Source organism: Sturnus vulgaris, chromosome 22, assembly GCF_052056855.1.
Source record: "Sturnus vulgaris isolate bStuVul1 chromosome 22, bStuVul1.hap1, whole genome shotgun sequence".
Taxonomy (NCBI): Eukaryota; Metazoa; Chordata; class Aves; order Passeriformes; family Sturnidae; genus Sturnus; species Sturnus vulgaris.
Window position 1 is genome coordinate 10889286 of NC_142264.1, and position 17300 is coordinate 10906585.

The following is a 17300-nucleotide window of genomic DNA, read 5'->3' on the forward strand; positions in this document are numbered from 1 at the left end:
CAGGTTCTTGTGCCATGGAGCGAGGGTGCTGGGAGCTATGTGGGCAAGGGCTGGTGGAGGGACACAAGTCCCTCCAAGCAGCTGATTTGGGGAGCCAATTTATTGCCTCAGCACCACCAAAACCAGATGATATGGGGAAAGTCTTGGTGGGGTGGGATCCAAGGAGACGCTGTCCTCTCTGCAGCTTTCTGGTGTCGGTGCTCTACTCCAAGGCCAAGCTGGCCTCTGCCTGTGGCGGCATCATCTACTTCCTCAGCTACGTGCCCTACATGTATGTGGCCATCCGGGAGGAGGTGGCACATGACAAGATCACAGCCTTTGAGAAGTGCATTGCGGTGAGTTGGCTGCAGTAGCTGGGGACATGCTTAGTCCCAGGTTTGCCTCAGGCATCTTGTGTCCAGTACAAAGTCACCACACCCTGGGCAAGCGACTTGCCTGTATGAACCAACTCTCTGTGGGGCTTTGGAGGTATCTCCAGAAGGTCTGGTGCTCTCTGGACCAGGAGCATTTCCATGGGGCTGGGTGGGGCAGCTTTGGGTAGGAATTCAACCCATCCTGTTCTTCTGGAGCTGGCCTGTCGTTCCTGCTGACCTCCCATTCCCTTCCCTCCACCTCTTCACAGTCCCTCATGTCCACCACGGCCTTTGGGTTGGGCTCCAAGTACTTTGCATTGTATGAGGTGGCTGGCGTGGGTATCCAGTGGCACACCTTCAGCCAGTCACCTGTGGAAGGAGATGACTTCAACCTCCTGCTGTCCATGATGATGCTGGTCGTGGATGCCATGGTGTACGGGGTGCTCACGTGGTACATTGAGGCCGTGCACCCGGGTACGTGTGGGCAGAGGGGCATGAGGGCACCCCAGACCTTACAGGAGCCTCTTTGCTGGGTGAGACCATGTGTCCTCATCTGCTGGTGTCAGCCAGGTGTCTCAGTTCAGCTGTAGCAAAGCCAGAAGTCCACAGCTGAGACACCAATCCCCCTTTTTCCCCTTGTGGAAACACCTCAGTTGCTCCCTGTTTTTTTCATTATAAAGTTGAAGCATGAGCTAACCCAACCCAAATCCCAAAGGACTTTGTTTCCTCGCACACCCTGCAGAGCTGGCCTGAGCCCTGCTGGCTAGAGTGTTCGCAGCCCCCACCCTGCAGTGGTGACCTGACCTGGGAAAACCCCCAAGCCTGTGCCTACGCCAAGCTCTGACCTAGTCCTCAGCAGCTTCTGCATGGCCCTGGGTGTAGGGTTGGCCCTGATTCCCTGGGGCTGTGTTTGCAGGCATGTTCGGCCTGCCACGGCCCTGGTACTTCCCTTTCCAGAAGTCTTACTGGCTAGGCAACGGGCGTGTGGAGACCTGGGAGTGGACCTGGCCATGGTCACGCACCACCCGCCTCAGCATCATGGAGGAGGATCAGGCCTGTGCCATGGAGAGCCGGAGGCTGGGTGAGGGCAGCTGGGGGCGGCAGTGGGTGGCACAAGGGTGGCCCTGGCTCTGCCGTGGTGTCTTGCCTTGGCCATGGACCCCTGTGTTCCAGTCAGGGCAGGGTACTGGGCCAAGCACTGTGGCCTCTGGGAGCTGCCACTGTGGCATGGGAGGGGGAAAATGGGCGAGAAGCAGAGGGGAAGGAACCACAAGCCAGCATAGCCACCGTGGGATGGAGGCGGGTTGATTCATTCCTAGGGAGCCCCACTCAAAGCTTTCTGCCCTCCCCTGGCTCCTCACCATTCTACTGTCACAGCAGAGGAGACTAGGGGCATCGAGGAGGAGCCAACCCACCTCCCCTTGGTTGTCTGCATCGACAAGCTCACCAAAGTCTACAAGACAGACAAGAAGCTGGCACTAAACAAGCTGAGCCTCAACCTCTACGAGAACCAGGTCGTGTCCTTCCTGGGGCACAATGGTGCAGGCAAGACCACCACCATGTGAGTGCCTGTCTGGGCAGACAGAGACCATGTTCCTCTGGCCAGCTGCAGGGTGTGTGGCAGGGGCTTCAGGATGTCTCTGCTGGGCCCTGTAGCAGCTGGTGTCATGCTCAGAGGTCAGCAGTGTGAGTGTGGGGCTGGCACAAACGTGGGACAGGCAGTAGGCTCATGGCCCTGTGCTGATGCTGCTCTGCCTGGGGCCCAGCAGATGCTCCCAGAGGTGGTGGTTGGGATTAGGGCCAGACTGAGTATGAGCTCCCTCACACTGTTGCCTTTCTCCATCCATCCAGGTCCATCCTCACTGGCTTGTTCCCTCCAACATCGGGCTCTGCTACCATCTATGGCCACGATATCCGTACAGAGATGGACAAGATCCGAAAGAACCTGGGCATGTGTCCCCAGCACAATGTGCTCTTTGACAGGCTGACAGTGGAGGAGCATCTCTGGTTCTACTCGCAGCTCAAGAGCATGGCAGAGGAGGAGATCCGCAAAGAGATGGACAAGTAGGCACCCTCCAGCTCCTTTCGTCTTCATCCATGCTTTTGGCATGAATGAGTCTCCTTCCTGCTGGCTGTGCCATGGCGGGTGATCTGGTGGCAGAGGTGTCCCATGGAGCAGCTCCACCAAGTATTTTCCCACCCTTGGGGTGTCAGGGTGTGGAAGTGAGCAGAAGATGCTCATAGTCTGACTGCAGCTGGGCAGTCCCAGCAACCAAAGACCGCAGATACCATGAGGGGAAGAGGCATTACGTACTCCTCATAGGCACTGGGCACCAGTACAGCCCCCCCAGCATTCCTGATGCTTCTGCCCTGTCTCTAGGATGATTGAGGACCTGGAACTCTCCAACAAACGGCACTGCCAGGTGCAGACTCTCTCAGGTGGCATGAAGAGGAAGCTGTCGGTGGCCATTGCCTTTGTGGGTGGGTCGCGGGCTGTTATCTTGGATGAGCCCACAGCTGGTGTGGACCCATATGCCCGAAGGGCCATCTGGGACCTCATCCTCAAATACAAGCCAGGTGAGCAGAGCTGGGCAGAGCCTGGCATGCTCCTCTGTGTCAACCGTGGTCCCTCTGCTGAGGCTTTGTGTTGCCGTCAGGGAGGACCATCTTGCTCTCCACACACCACATGGATGAGGCTGACCTGCTGGGGGACCGCATTGCCATCATCTCCCATGGCAAGCTCAAGTGCTGTGGTTCCCCACTGTTCCTCAAGAGCACCTATGGTGATGGCTACAAGCTGACAGTGGTGAAGAAGCAGTCAGACACCAGGAATGGCACAGGTCTGGGGAACAATATGACCCTTTGTTAAAGGAGTAGATGGTACCAGCTCTTCTTCAGCCCAGTGGAGAGGTCAACACCCAAGTACTCGCATCTTGAGGCTCCTTAGGCTACGTGGAGGGCAGAGGGGATGGGGATGGGTGTAGGAGGTTCCATTGCTCAGCCTTAATGTTTCCCAGTTGGGCCTTTGGCCTGACCTTACACGGTGACATTTGTCTCTAGGTGCTGGTTCTGTCGAGCCTGTGCATTGCCTACTGAGATGTCCAGTGCAGAACACCATCCCCAGTCCAGTCAGGGTGACAGGGAGGCCCCTATGGCACTGGGGAGTAGGGGAGATGTGGTGGGTCTTCGTGGGAGGCCGGGTGTGAACTGACCAGTGACTACTGTCCCTCTGTCCCAGAGCCAGGCCAGCCACACAGCCCCCTGGGCCACTCCTCTGTCAGCCCCTGCTCTGAGCCTCGTGTCTCCCAGTTCATCAAGAAGTATGTGGCCTCCTGCCTCCTCATCTCAGACACCAACACAGAGCTCTCCTACATCCTGCCCAGTGAGGCTGTCAAGAAGGGCTGCTTTGAGAGGCTCTTCCAGGTACCTGCAGGGTGGGCAGGCAAGGAACTGTGGCACTGTGGACATCTGCCCTCCTCACACAGTACTTTGCTCCCACAGCACTTGGAGCAGAGCCTGGAAGAGTTGGACCTCACCAGTTTTGGGCTGATGGACACCACACTGGAGGAGGTCTTCCTGAAGGTGTCTGAGGAGGACCAGTCTCTGGAGAACAGTGACGTGGGTATGGGTGCTGGGGGGGCACGAGTTGCTGCTGGGGCTAGTGAGGGGTTTGTGTGATCTTTCTGGGCTTGGTAGCTGCAGGACTCTCCTGTTCCAGGTGGTGAGATTTCCAGCAGAGTCCATCCCAGCCAAGGACAGCCAGCCTCTGCTCCACTCTGGGTTTACTCCTACCTGGAATAGTGGCTAGCTCTGGTGTCCACAGCACAGGTCTCCAGAGGACACCACGGAGATGCTCCAAGGGCTGGAGCACCTCTGCCATGGAGCCAGGCTGGGACAGCTGTGGGTGTTAACCTGGAGAAGAGAAAGCTCTAGGCACCTTCTTCAAGGGGGCTTGAAAAAATGAGAAGGCAGGTAGTGTTAGAACAAGGAGGGGGTGGTTTTAAACTAAAAGAGGAAAAGTTTAGATTAGATGTTAGAAGGAAATTCTCCCCTGTGAGGGTGGTGGGGCCCTGGCACAGGTCATGCAGAGGAGCTGTGGGTGCCCCATCCCTGGAAGTGTTCGAGGTCAGGTTGGATGGGGCTTGGAGCAACCTGAGATAGTGGAAGGTGTCCCTGCCCATGGCAGGGGGATGAAATGAGATGACATCCCTTCCAACCCAAACCAGTGTGTGATTCTGTGATGTGATCCATCCCCAGTTGGTGCCATGCTGCAGTGAAGAGAAGCATGGCTGGTGGCAACCCACGTTTTCTCTTTCAGACATGAAGGAGTCCAAGGATGCCCTGCAGCCACCCACCTCTGAGCTGGGCCTAAAGTCTGAAGCCAACGGGGAGCCCCTGGCCGAAGCAGCCATGCCAGAGAAGCCCGAGGTGGAGCTCAGCAACCTGGTGACCTGCTCCAAGCTGGCGCAGTCGCAGGCATCCCTGCACTCAGCGTCCTCGGTGGGCTCCGTGCGTGGCGATGAAGGTGGGGCTTATTCTGAATTCTTTGGGGATTATGTGCCCCTGTTCGATAATCGGCAGGACCCCGATAACGTCAGTCTGCAAGGTTGGTGCCGCTGGTGCCCTGCCAGCAGCAGGGGCTGGGGGACACACTTAGCTGGGACATGGAGGGTTTGCCCAGGGTGGGCCGCTGGTCCGGTCCCTCTGGGTATGTGGTTGTGTCTGAGATGGGTGGCTGTAACTGCTGGGATGAGAGCCCGTGGGGAGGGGGCTGATGGGGCATCCAGAGACACACAGCCTGGGTGGGAAGGCTGGGAACGGGCTCTTTCCACAGGTTTGCACTGGTAGAGTGTGCATGTGCCAAGGCATGGAGCCAGTGAGAGCAGCCAGTGTTGGCTCTGCCTCTGCTTCCTGCAGGTCTCCTGTGCCACCTTGCAGACTTGCCCCACTAACATGCCCTGTTCCCACACTGGCACCAGTTGGGTTTCTCCTCTTGGTCCTTGGGCACAGAGTCAGCTTCCAGGTGATGGCTTTACCTGTCATACCCTGCTCCAGGTGCAAGGCTCTCCCTGCCCGGATGCTGGGATTTCTGGATAGAGAAGATGCAGGGAGATGCTTCGAGGTTATTGCTGTAGTCAGAGATCATGTTCTGTGTTATTTCATAACTCTTGTGACTAATTTGGGGATGTGCCACCTCTTCCCCCCAGCAGGTCTGTGGGAGACAGAGCTGGGACAGTGCTGTGACAGAGCTCCCACTAGGAGCTAGGAGTCCACTAGGACTCCAATCTGTCTCTTGTCCCCTGTTCCTGAATGTGCTAACCCTCCACCAGCTGGCAGAGCTGATGGGAAAATGGAGGGGTCCTAGAAAAAAGCACCAAATTGGTTTTTTTTTTCAAAATTATTGTCTGGATTTTCCTTTTGGGGCCAAGAGGAACCTGCCTGCCAGATAACTTACTTCCCACTGCATTGCTGCTGTGGCTGAGTGGAAGAGCTGGGGTTGGGTGCTGCCCTGACCCTTGGGGTGGCTGAGCTGGGCTGAGTGTTTGGCTCAGCTTCCTGGGAGCGCAGACAGGTGTGGGAGCAACTGTGCCAGAGGGCTGATACCCCTCTCCCTCCCAGGGCAAGAAGCAGAGGTGGAAGCAGAGGATTGTGACCTGGCAGGTCAGGGAAGCTTCAAGCTGGAAGGCTCCTGGCTGAAGCTGCGCCAGTTCCATGGGCTGATCGTCAAACGCTTCCACTGTGCCAAGCGCAACACCAAGGCCCTCTTCTCGCAGATCCTCCTGCCAGCCTTTTTCGTCTGTGTGGCCATGACTGTGGCGCTCTCCGTGCCCGAAATAGGTGCATGCCAGCCACTTACCTACCTGCATGCTGGGCGACCTGCCCACTGTGGCCACTGGCTGCAGGACAAAGCCAAGGCAGTCTCCCTGTGTGCAGTGCTGCTGTGGGTACAAGCAGGTTCCTGTTCTTGTCCCCACAGGTGACCTGCCACCCCTCATCCTCTCACCATCCCAATACCACAACTACACTCAGCCCAAGGGCAACTTCATTCCTTATGCCAACGAGGAGCGGCGTGAGTACCGGTGAGAGCTGCCACTGCTAGTGACCAGCATCCCGTGCCCCAGGCCCATCCCTGACTCCATCCATGGGACTGTAAGGGGGGCAGGTGGGGAGGGCAGCCCACAGCAGGCATAGTGCCAGGGCTGGCTCAGCCTTGGAGCAGAACCTGGCTGGTGCTGTGTTCCCTGTCCTGGCCAGGGTGTCTCTGGGAGATGTGCCAGCTTGACGCTGTGACTAGCAGCTCAGTCATGCCAGGCACAGGCTGTTTGTTCCCATGATAAGTGCCAAGGCCTCAGGGACATCCCAGAAGAAAATGGCCACAGTGCTGAGATCGATGTCTCCTGCTCCTTGCTCCTGCAGCATTAGGCTGTCTCCTGATGCCAGCCCTCAGCAGCTGGTGAACACTTTCCATCTGCCTTCTGGTGTGGGGGCCACCTGCGTGCTCAAGACACCCTTCAACAACACGCTGGACCAGCCCATGCAGACCCTCAACCTCAATAGCAATGAGACCAAAATGCTGGCAGCCAAGTACTTCGATGCCATGTGCATTGACTCCTTCACCCAGGGCCTTCCGCTTTCCAACTTTGTGCCACCACCTCCATCCCCGGCTCCCTCTGACTACCCCATGTCAGTGGATGAGGACCTGCTCCATGCCTGGAACTCCACAACCTTCTCCACTGCTAAAGGTATTACTTATGCTGGGTGCTCTTGTGTCTGGGATTTGTCACCAGCAGGGAGGTCACCAGGACTCTGCCTGGCCAGCTGCCCAATCCTCATGATGTCCCTAGCAGCTGGGGCGGGCAGAAACCTGACTGTGAGCCACCCCTTCTGCTCCTCAGGGACCGTGACCTCAGCCCCCGCCCTTCCTCGCATCATCCATGAGCCCATCAAGTGCACATGCTCCATGCAGGGGACTGGCTTCTCCTGCCCTAGTGGCGTGGGGGGCCATCCCCCACAGATGAAGGTGGTGACAGGGGACATCCTGACAGACATCACAGGGCGCAACGTCTCTGAGTATCTGCTTTACACCTCGGACCGCTTCCGGCTGCACAGGCAAGAAAGGAGGCTGGGAGAGTCTGCCCTGCATCATAGAACAGGGATGAGGACCAGGGGTCTGGGTTCCACACCTGCCCCAGGGTGCTGGCTGGAGTCAGCAGCATGCTCGAGCATAGTTCCACCCCTGGAGGTGGGGGACAGCAGTTACAGCTTCCTCAGGAGTGCCTTGTTCCACAGGTATGGGGCGCTCACATTTGGAAATGTCCAGAAATCCATCCCGGCCTCCTTCGGAGCCAGGGCTCCGGCCACAGTGCGCAAGATTGCTGTGCGGAGAACGGCCCAGGTGGGTCAGCACTGAACCTCAGGGCAGGGAGGGACCCCTGGGACTGCTCTGCTGTATTGCTCTCAACTGCTTTGGGAGGCTCCAGCCACGGGGGAGTGGTCGGCCGGTCTGGCCCAGAACAGTCAGGAGTGGCCTGTTCTTGCTCCAGCCTTGAGCACAGGGTGCCTTCCCTCTGGCTGGCTGTCCATCCCATCCTGTCCCTCCCTCCCAGTATATCTCTGGGTCCAGCTCTCTTGCCATCTCCCACTGTTCCTCTCCTCCTCCAGGTCTTCTACAACAACAAGGGCTACCACAGCATGCCCACTTACCTCAATGCCCTCAACAATGCCATCCTGAGAGCCAACCTGCCCAAGAGCAAGGGCAACCCTGCTGCCTATGGTGAGGATCTGGAGGTGTTTGAGGGCAGGAGCATGTCAGGAACAGCATTAGGGCACAGTCCAACCAAGCTCCAAAGTGCAGTGTCCACTTTGGGCCAAGCAGGCTAGTGTCCAGCTGGAACAGGAGTTCACACACTTCAGCTCTTGAGATATGAGAGCTGGCATGAGCTCTTTGTCAGGCGTGGGCTGGAATGTCCCAAAGTGCTGCCTGAAAGTGCCTGGGCTTGTGACATGTCCAAGGGTGCTGTCCAGTGAGGGGAGGGCTTGGCCTTGAGGTGTTGAGTTGCTTCAGAGAGCCCAGCTCCTGCTGAGCTTCAGGTTGGAAACCCATCCTGCTCGGAGCCAGGGCCAGGCAGAGTGGGGACAAGGGTCTGTGTCCCAAGCCAGTTTTCATGCTTCCATGTTTCTTCTTGGTCGTTGTTGCAGGCATCACAGTCACCAATCACCCCATGAACAAAACAAGTGCCAGCCTGTCCCTGGATTACCTGTAGGTCCAAGGAGAGGGTCTGAGGGAGGGTGGCTGTCCCATGGGAGGTAGGGGGCTTTTTACTGGTGATTGCAGGGGAAGGCCGAGGCTTCTGCTCCACAGGCTGCATGTTGGGGAGGGGCAGGGTGCCTGTGATGTGGGGATCCCTGTGCCATGCCCTGCTCTGTGCACAGTGACTGTCTCATACCAGACTGGGTGGCCCTTCCCCAGGCAACTGAGGGTGATGGAGTCCCTGCTCTCCTTGCTCCCCATCCAGCCTGCAAGGCACAGATGTGGTGATTGCCATCTTCATCATTGTGGCCATGTCCTTCGTCCCAGCCAGTTTTGTGGTATTCCTGGTGGCCGAAAAGGCCACCAAGGCCAAACACCTGCAGTTTGTGAGCGGCTGTGACCCGGTCATCTACTGGCTGGCCAACTATATGTGGGACATGGTAAGCAGAACATGTGGCCCCACTGGCCAAGCCGGTGGCTGTGCCAGGAAGTGGGCAGTCACAGAAATTTCTGTCTTCTCCAGCTAAACTACCTGGTGCCGGCCACGTGCTGCATCATCATCCTGTTTGTGTTTGACCTCCCAGCATATACCTCTCCCACCAACTTCCCCGCTGTCCTCTCCCTCTTCCTGCTCTATGGGTACGTTGCTCAGAGGGAAGTGGTCAGAAGGTACTGGGGATGCTTCCAGAATCTTATGGGGTGGTGGTTTTAAACTAAAAGATAGCCATTTAGACCAGATACTAAGAAGAAATTTTTCGTGGTGGGGTGGTGACACCCTGGCACAGATTGCCCAGAGAAGCTGTGGCTGTTCCCATTCGTGGAAATGTTCAAGGCCGGGACAGCTTGGAGCACTAGTGGAAGGTGTCCCTGCCTATGGCTGGGGACTGGATTAGATGACCTTGAAAGGTCCTTTCCAATCCAAACCGTTCTGTGATGTTCTGCAGCCCCCATAGCTGGTTGGAGTGCAGTGGCTGTGAGGGCTGGGGTGGGAGAGCCTAGGAACAGCAGGATGGAAATGGGCAGTCCCAAGGCTGGAGGCCCCTCTGCTGCCATACTGACTTGTGCTTCCTCTTCTCACCTCCCCAGCTGGTCCATCACTCCTATCATGTACCCAGCCTCCTTCTGGTTTGAGGTGCCCAGCTCTGCTTATGTCTTTCTCATCGTCATCAACCTCTTCATTGGCATCACAGCCACTGTCGCGACGTTCCTGCTGCAGCTCTTTGAGCATGATAAGGTATGGCATTCACAGCTCTGCTGAGGGCCACCTGGAAAGGAGATGCTGACATCTGTCTGTGGGGTGGCTCAGGCTGGGAGAGACCTCAGGAGGTCTGTTTCTAGCAGGATCAGCTCTGAGACCTGACTGGGCTGGATCTTGGGGATCCTGATCCTACCACTCACTCAGGGTTGTTTGATAGTTGTGCGCTCTCTGCTGTCCTCACAGGATCTGAAGGTGGTGAACAGCTACCTGAAGAGCTGCTTCCTCGTGTTCCCTAACTACAACCTGGGCCATGGCCTGATGGAGATGGCCTACAATGAATACATCAATGAGTACTATGCCAAGATTGGTATGGCCTCTTATTCCCTCCCTCCCTCGCTCCGGGACGTATGGGGCTGGAGGGGACCATGATGCTGGTGCATCCACTCTGCCTGCCCCATGGGGGTGTCCCGAGGCCCAGAGCAACCTGGAGCAAAAAGCCAAAGAGGTGAACTAGAAAAAGCACAGAAAAAGACATGGCTGAAGGTCAGCTGTAGTGTAGTGCCAGTGTTGCTGGAAGTGGTTCCTTGAGCCATCCCAAACAGCAGCCTCCTGAGGAGAAGAGGGTGTGAGCCCTGACAGAGGTGTGTGGTTTTGCTGCCACTGCACACTTCCTGTGGTGGGCCATGGTGAGGCTGTTGTGGATCTTAGTGGCAGCATAGTGTAGCTGTGGGGAGCCGTTGTGGGTCTGTGCTGCGACAAGAGGGATGGGGGCCGCAGGGAGTCTCCTTCCAGACAGGGTTTCTTGGGGGCTGCTCTGCCCAACAAATACAAGCCTTTTGCCACTTACAGCTTCATCCTGGCCTCAGAAACTCCCCTGCTCTCTGTTTTTTAAGCAGCTTCTGTACATAATGCAAGTGCTGCTGGCATTATGAGGGACAGTTTTGGGTCAGGATTTGACAAATCTTTCTGATTCCACTCTCAGCTGAGTTGATTCATCTTCCTGAGGCTGTAAACTTGCCAGATGATTTCCACAGCACCCGTGCTCTGAGAGGGAGTTGTGTTGCAACAAGCCCAAGCAGCTGTGATGGGCGAGCATGGGTGCAGTGTCATTGTCATGGGTCAACTCAGGAGGTACAACCAAGCTTTCCCCATGGGAAGGTGTCCCCAGCTGCTCTCTCCTCTTCCTCCTATTCAGGGCAGTTTGATAAAATGAAATCACCCTTTGAATGGGACATCGTGACACGGGGGCTTGTTGCCATGACAATTGAAGGTTTTGTTGGCTTCTTCATCACCATCATGTGCCAGTACAACTTCTTCCGGAAGCCCCAGTGAGTGTGGCACGGGGCAGGGATGTTTGGGCTGGCTGTAGGGTAAAGATTTGCCATTGCAACCCTTGAGCTTCAGGCTGCCCTTCTGGCAGTGTTGAGTGGGAACTGCCTGGACCTGTCAGGGATGCAGCTCCTGGTCCCACATTCCCCACTGCCTCTGCCCCCTCCCACAGGCGCCTGCCCGTCTCCACCAAACCTATCGAGGATGACATTGACGTGGCCAATGAGAGGCACCGGGTCCTGCGTGGTGACGCCGACAATGACATGCTAAAGATTGAGAACCTCACCAAGGTCGGGGCTGCATCAGGCTGCAAGGAAACTCCTGGGACCAGCCCAGCCCAGGGGTGTGGGTGGGGCAGCGGGTCCAGGTGGCTCCTGGTGGGCTGAGTCCCCGTCCCCTTCTCTGCCAGGTGTACAAGTCCCGCAAGATTGGGCGCATCCTGGCTGTGGACCGGCTGTGTGTGGGTGTGCGGCCCGGGGAATGCTTTGGGCTCTTGGGTGTCAATGGTGCAGGCAAGACCACAACATTCAAGATGCTGACAGGGGATGAGAGCACCACGGGTGGAGAGGCCTTCATTAACGGACACAGGTAAGGAGGGGGCCTGGGGCTGCCTGCTTTCCTGGGGATGGGATGGGGGTCTGCTTGGAGGGCTCCCAGGATAAAGCAGCATGAGTGAGCTCATGTGTCCCAGTGGGACTCTGCAGCCCTGTGTCCTCCTGGCTGACCATCAACCTGGAATGTGGAGCAAGAGACAGTGGCCCTGTGCTGAGGCTGCCTGGTGGGGTTTTACCTGGGGGAAGATGCTCCAGTGTAAAGACGTGTGAAAGGGGGCTCAGCAGCAGTCCTCACAAAAAGAATTCCTTCTTCCCACAAACCCTCAATCCTCTCCTGCAGCATCCTGAAGGAGCTCCTGCAGGTCCAGCAGAGCTTGGGCTACTGCCCCCAGTTCGACGCGCTCTTTGATGAGCTGACGGCCCAGGAGCACCTGGAGCTCTACACCCGCCTGCGTGGCATCCCCTGGAAGGATGAGGAGCGGGTAGGGCTCTAGGCAAGCAGTTGGCAGCATCCAAGGGCTGGTGCTGTGCCACAGGGATGGCATTTCACTGGGCAGCAGCAGCAGCCTGAGCCAGTGCTGCTGCTCTCATGGCAGTGCCACCCTGGCAGTGTGCCCACATGGACTGCCAGGACCAGGCACATGCACTTGCAGGTCCCCACCAGTGCTCATGGCTGCACCACAGGCTGCCCTGGGGCTCCCTTGATTGGCACACGGCTTATAGTCCCCTCGGCAGCTGTCGTGGAAGGGAGCCCAACCCCTGCCTGCTCAGCCAGCTCCGTGGTCTTGGCAGAATGCCATCAGTCCCCCATGCCTTGCAGGTGGTCAAGTGGGCACTGAAGAAGCTGGAGTTGACCAAGTACGCAGACAAGCCTGCCAGCACCTACAGCGGGGGCAACAAGAGGAAGCTATCCACAGCCATTGCGCTCATTGGATACCCAGCCTTCATCTTCCTGGTGCGCCCTGAGGGTAGAAAAATGACCCCAGGTGGGAGGTGCCCACCCCCTGCTTTGCCACACACCACACATCTCCTGGAGTGTGGGATGATGGCCTGAGCTGGACTCAGGACAGGAAGAGAGTGGCAGGGTCCCTCTTAGGGCTGGCATGTCTGAGGGTGCTGTCTATCCTCCAGGATGAGCCAACCACAGGGATGGACCCCAAGGCACGGCGCTTCCTCTGGAACCTCATCCTGGACGTCATCAAAACGGGTCGCTCCGTGGTGCTCACATCTCACAGGTCCACGGGAGTTCTGTGCCTATGATGCCTCCGAGCATCTGGGGTGCTGAGTGGGAGGGAGAGGGGCTCCTCGGTCCCCAGGGAATGGCATTTGGTAGGGGCACGAGGTGCTGGGGAAGCCTGGGACACCGTCTGTCGCCTTCTCTCATCCCCATTAGTGCGGCCACAGAGTTTTGGTGATGGTCTGGGAGGCCTAGCTCTCCACCTACCCCCCCCTATAGTCCCTATATGCCCCCTGCTGAACTCTCCCTTGTCACCCCAGCATGGAGGAGTGCGAGGCTCTCTGCACCCGCCTGGCCATCATGGTGAACGGGCGGCTCAAGTGTCTCGGCAGCATTCAGCACCTGAAGAACAGGTAAAAGCCTGGCAGGAGTTCAGTATGCCTGCATGGGGCCCAGCAGCCTGTGTGTGTGCTGCTGGGCAGGAGGGGGCTGGATGCCTATGGTTGGGTGACAGTGTGACATCTGTGACAAGATACCAGCCCTCTGTATGGGTGCTGCTTTAGAGGTGGGCAGGGAACGAGGTCATTGAATTGCCCTGCCACTGGCCTGGTGCCCAGTAGTGGCTGCCTAAGAGCATCATCCCCTTCCATAGGGTCATGGGAGTGCAGATGAGGGGACAGATCCTCATGGGGTGCCTTGTTCCTGTGCAGGTTCGGTGATGGCTACATGATCACAGTGCGCACCAAGTCCAGCCTCAATGTCAAGGAGGTGGTGAGGTTCTTCAACCGTAACTTCCCTGAGGCTGTCCTCAAGGTGAGCTGCCCATGGTGGCCGTGCTGTCTCCTGCCAGCCCCCACTTCAGGGCACAAGCCGCCTTCATCCTTTATGGGGTGATGGGAGGGAGTCTGGGAGCGAGGGCTCAGTGCTCTCTCTGACCACCCCCTAGGAACGTCATCACACCAAGGCCCAGTACCAGCTGAAGTCGGACCAGATCTCACTGGCACAGGTCTTCAGCAAGATGGAGCAGGTGGTGGATGTGCTGGGCATTGAAGACTACTCTGTCAGCCAAACCACACTGGACAATGTAAGACTGGGGACAGCTTGGGCAGCTGGATGCTTGTCCCGAGGGAGTGACAAAGTGCCAGGCAGTATCTGCCTTTGGGGCAGGGGTTGGAGCTCTATGGGGAAACATGTGGCAGCCACTGAACGGCAGGATGCACTGGGTCCTGACCAGCATGGGGTGGAGGTGCCTGCAAATACCTGAGTCTCCTGCCCCTTTCTCCTCAGGTGTTTGTGAATTTTGCCAAGAAGCAAAGTGACAACTTGGAGCAGCAGGAGACCAGCCCCAGCTGTGTCCTGCAGTCACCCCTGGAGCGCATGCTGAGCCTGCTGCGCCCCCGCACCGCCCCCACTGAACTGCGGGCTCTCGTGGTGGAGGAGCAGGAGGACCTGGAGACTGATGATGAAGGCCTCATCAGCTTTGAGGAGGAGAGGGTGAGAGGGTTGTCCCTAGAACTGGGTGTTCCTGGTCCCACCTGTGTCTGTGACATGGACCCTGGGTCTGAGTGCTGTGACACCATGGAGGTGACACAGTGGAGTCAGGGCTGGGCCCGGATGGGGTGGGGGCTCTCTTGGAGAGGTGTCTGCTCTGCCACCTGTGCCAGACTCTGGCCCCAGATGCCCTGGGTGTGCTGGCTAAGTGGGCAGCCCCTGAGCCCTGCCTGTCTCCCTGCTCAGGCTCAGCTCTCCTTCAACACGGACACGCTGTGCTGAAACCCTGGGGGACAACCATGTTGTCAAGCCACCAAACCCTTTTGGCCTCTCCCCTCCTTTTGCCCTGTGGAGTGGAGTTGCCGCAGCTGGAGCCACGTGCCAGGAGTACACAGTGGGTACAGCAATGTCTGGATGGACCTCAGGAGCCACCACTGGGATGGCTTTTGCCCCCTTCAGCTCTGGAGCAGCACCACTGCATGGTGCTGGCGGCATGGTCCTCAACATGCTGTGGATGGATACTGTGAAAGAAAGAATGTGGCTTGGTGCCAGCACTGCCAGCCCCACTCACTTTGGGACAGAGACACACAGGCTTGTGAGCGGTGCCTTTGGACACCCATGTTACACTCTGGGGATCCTTGGCTGTGGGTGCCCCCCAGGCCTGGCCCCGTGGAGCTAGATGAAGATGGCTGCTTCCACATCACTCCTGGCTGATGCTGCCCTGGGCACCACAGGGCAGGTGCTCTGGTGCTTCACCCATGACCGATTTCTGTCACCAGTGGGATGTCACTGGGGGTCTCGGCCCCACTAGTACATTCTGCCCACCCTGCGGTCTGTTTGCCCTCGCCCTGCCTGGCTTTGGGCACTGGCTTCATCCCCAGGCAGCAGTGCTGTTGCAGAGGCATGGTGGGGGGCAGAGGGGTATTTCACAGGGTATTTCACATGCTGGCACCAGCTCTTTCTCCCCTCTGCCCCTAATGATGTCACCCTCAAATCTCTCACCCTGCCTCCTGCCTGCCCTCACCACTTGCTTCCCCTATCACAGGGCATTGCTGCAGCTCTGCCACCTTTCTGCTGTGTCCCCTTCCTTGTCGCTTTTGCCCTCACACTTGTTCCTCAGTGCCCAGCCCTTTTCAGGAACCACCTGCACTAGGTTCTTATTGTTGGGTCACTGGTGGTAGTGGGAGAGGGATTGCAGCACCCCAGGATGGCTTTGGAAGCTGGTGGTGGGGTGGCCTTAAGGTACGAGGTTGGGACAGTCCGGGTGGGTGCTGGCACAGCCTGGCAGTGGTGCCTGGAGGTGGGGGGAGGAATAGACTGCAGTAGTGGGACTGGCAGTGTCACTGGCCAGCAGCACGCACCCCTCAGCCAGCAGTGCCCCTCCTTTTTGCAGAGGGTCCTGCTGCCTTGTCACCCACAGGGACCATGGCTGGTGCCTGCAACTCTCAACAAGCTGCAGCTGTGCCCAGAGGTGAGGTGGCATCAGGGCCTGTGATGCTGACCCTGCCCCCTGACTGCTGGGTGCCACAGTCTTTGGCAACACCCCAGGGCGGCCATGCACCTTCCTGCGGAGCACCCATGATGCGTCTGCCCTGTGCTCTGATGCCCTCTCTGCCTCCCTCGCACAGGCTTGGCTGGAGGCCTTGAGCAGCACCAGGCACCCCAGCTGGCAGCCATGGGAGGTGGGGAGAGGCTGGCTCTGGCCCCATGTGGGCACAGGAGCAGGGCCTGAACTTAACTGTCCCCATGCCCCCTGGTCCCACCAGCCCCATATACCACCATATAGATTGTGATACAATATACAGTATTTTCAGTAGGGGGAAAACTGGGGGAAGAAGCTCTATTTTCAGATCTTTCAGACCATATTTTTTTTAATGGCATATGGGAAACTGGCTGGATCTGGGATGAGTTGGAGGGCACAGGGGGGCAGCCTTCACCAGCATGCACCTGCTCCTATGCTGGTCACACTCTGCCTTCTGCAGGGGATGCTGGAGGACAAGCCAGCTCAAAGTTTGACCTTTGCCATCAGGGAGAGGGGATAGTGTCATCTTTGAGTCCCCAGCTGTCACCTTGGTGGCACCCTGGGACACCTCAGGGTGGGCAGTGCTGCTGTGCTTTGGGCTTTATCCTTGTCCCATACCTGTGACACTACACTTGCTCCAGGCTCCAGAAGGGCACTGGCGTCCCAGTCACAAAATGTCTTCCCTGTCCACCCAGTCTTCCCCCTGGTACCATGCTGTCATCCCCATGGCTTCTGAGGGTCAGTGGAGGTGCCCATACAGTGGATGGCCAGTGGCCTCCTTGCCCTGGGCTTAGGGCTGCCCTGGCACAGTCGCTGCTAGAGTCACTCCAAAGGTGGGAGTGGGAAGGTAGTGCCCCAGGGCATTGTCCCAGGGTAGAGGTAGCTGCTGCCTTAACAACGTCACTTCCACTTCGTTGAGTTTGGCCCTGCTTCCGGCCTTGCCTCCCCCTGCACGTCCTTGGCCACCAGCTGCAGGCATAGTGCCAGTGCTATGCTCAGCCCCGGGTATTGGGCCCCTGGGGGTGGGGGCGTCTTGGAGCTGCCTGTATATTGCTAACAAACAAAAAGATGAAATGTGAAAATAATGATCGTTTTAATTAAAAAATAATAACTGGATCCATTGAGGCTGTGTAGTTGGTAATGGGGGGAATGGCAGGGATGGGTGTCTGGGAGGGCCTGGGCTGAGGAGGAGAGTTGGCAGCGCCCAGGGGAGGGGTGCAGGATTCTGCTAGGAGCTGGGGACAACACAGGTCTGTGCCCAGTGCTTGTCGTCATTCAGGCACTGTGGGGTGGCTGGGGGTACAGGCAGGAGTGGCAGCAGCTGGCAATGCCACCAGCTGCATTTACTGGCCTGGGGTTGGCAGCAGCCACAGTGGCGGGGCCCCATGGCAGGGCGTCCTGTCTGTGCCGTGGGGCCAGGCGTGG

The 17300-nt window shown here is 57.8% G+C and overlaps 1 protein-coding gene across 4 annotated transcripts in view; it reads left to right on the plus strand.

The window, feature by feature from the left end:
* The window catches only part of ABCA2 (ATP binding cassette subfamily A member 2), a 33786-nt gene extending 16795 nt beyond the window's left edge, over positions 1 to 16991 (plus strand). The window contains exons 18-49 of one of the 4 annotated variants that reach the window (XM_088177417.1): positions 185 to 335; positions 623 to 827; positions 1270 to 1434; positions 1731 to 1914; positions 2205 to 2417; positions 2734 to 2930; positions 3011 to 3193; positions 3592 to 3776; positions 3855 to 3975; positions 4672 to 4959; positions 5973 to 6191; positions 6331 to 6433; positions 6771 to 7096; positions 7250 to 7463; positions 7644 to 7749; positions 8016 to 8127; positions 8553 to 8613; positions 8870 to 9044; positions 9128 to 9243; positions 9691 to 9838; positions 10046 to 10169; positions 10998 to 11130; positions 11304 to 11421; positions 11541 to 11719; positions 12026 to 12167; positions 12506 to 12640; positions 12817 to 12920; positions 13183 to 13275; positions 13573 to 13675; positions 13809 to 13946; positions 14150 to 14356; positions 14600 to 16991. In XM_088177417.1, coding sequence (XP_088033543.1) covers positions 185 to 335; positions 623 to 827; positions 1270 to 1434; positions 1731 to 1914; positions 2205 to 2417; positions 2734 to 2930; positions 3011 to 3193; positions 3592 to 3776; positions 3855 to 3975; positions 4672 to 4959; positions 5973 to 6191; positions 6331 to 6433; positions 6771 to 7096; positions 7250 to 7463; positions 7644 to 7749; positions 8016 to 8127; positions 8553 to 8613; positions 8870 to 9044; positions 9128 to 9243; positions 9691 to 9838; positions 10046 to 10169; positions 10998 to 11130; positions 11304 to 11421; positions 11541 to 11719; positions 12026 to 12167; positions 12506 to 12640; positions 12817 to 12920; positions 13183 to 13275; positions 13573 to 13675; positions 13809 to 13946; positions 14150 to 14356; positions 14600 to 14635 — 4984 coding nt within the window. In that variant the 3' untranslated portion in view covers positions 14636 to 16991. Of the gene's footprint in view, positions 1 to 184; positions 336 to 622; positions 828 to 1269; positions 1435 to 1730; positions 1915 to 2204; positions 2418 to 2733; positions 2931 to 3010; positions 3194 to 3591; positions 3777 to 3854; positions 3976 to 4671; positions 4960 to 5972; positions 6192 to 6330; positions 6434 to 6770; positions 7097 to 7249; positions 7464 to 7643; positions 7750 to 8015; positions 8128 to 8552; positions 8614 to 8869; positions 9045 to 9127; positions 9244 to 9690; positions 9839 to 10045; positions 10170 to 10997; positions 11131 to 11303; positions 11422 to 11540; positions 11720 to 12025; positions 12168 to 12505; positions 12641 to 12816; positions 12921 to 13182; positions 13276 to 13572; positions 13676 to 13808; positions 13947 to 14149; positions 14357 to 14599 lie in introns of those variants that run through there. The other 3 variants (XM_088177419.1, XM_088177418.1, XR_015808042.1) reach the window with 3 other exon arrangements.
* The last annotated feature ends 309 nt before the right edge of the window (positions 16992 to 17300 follow it).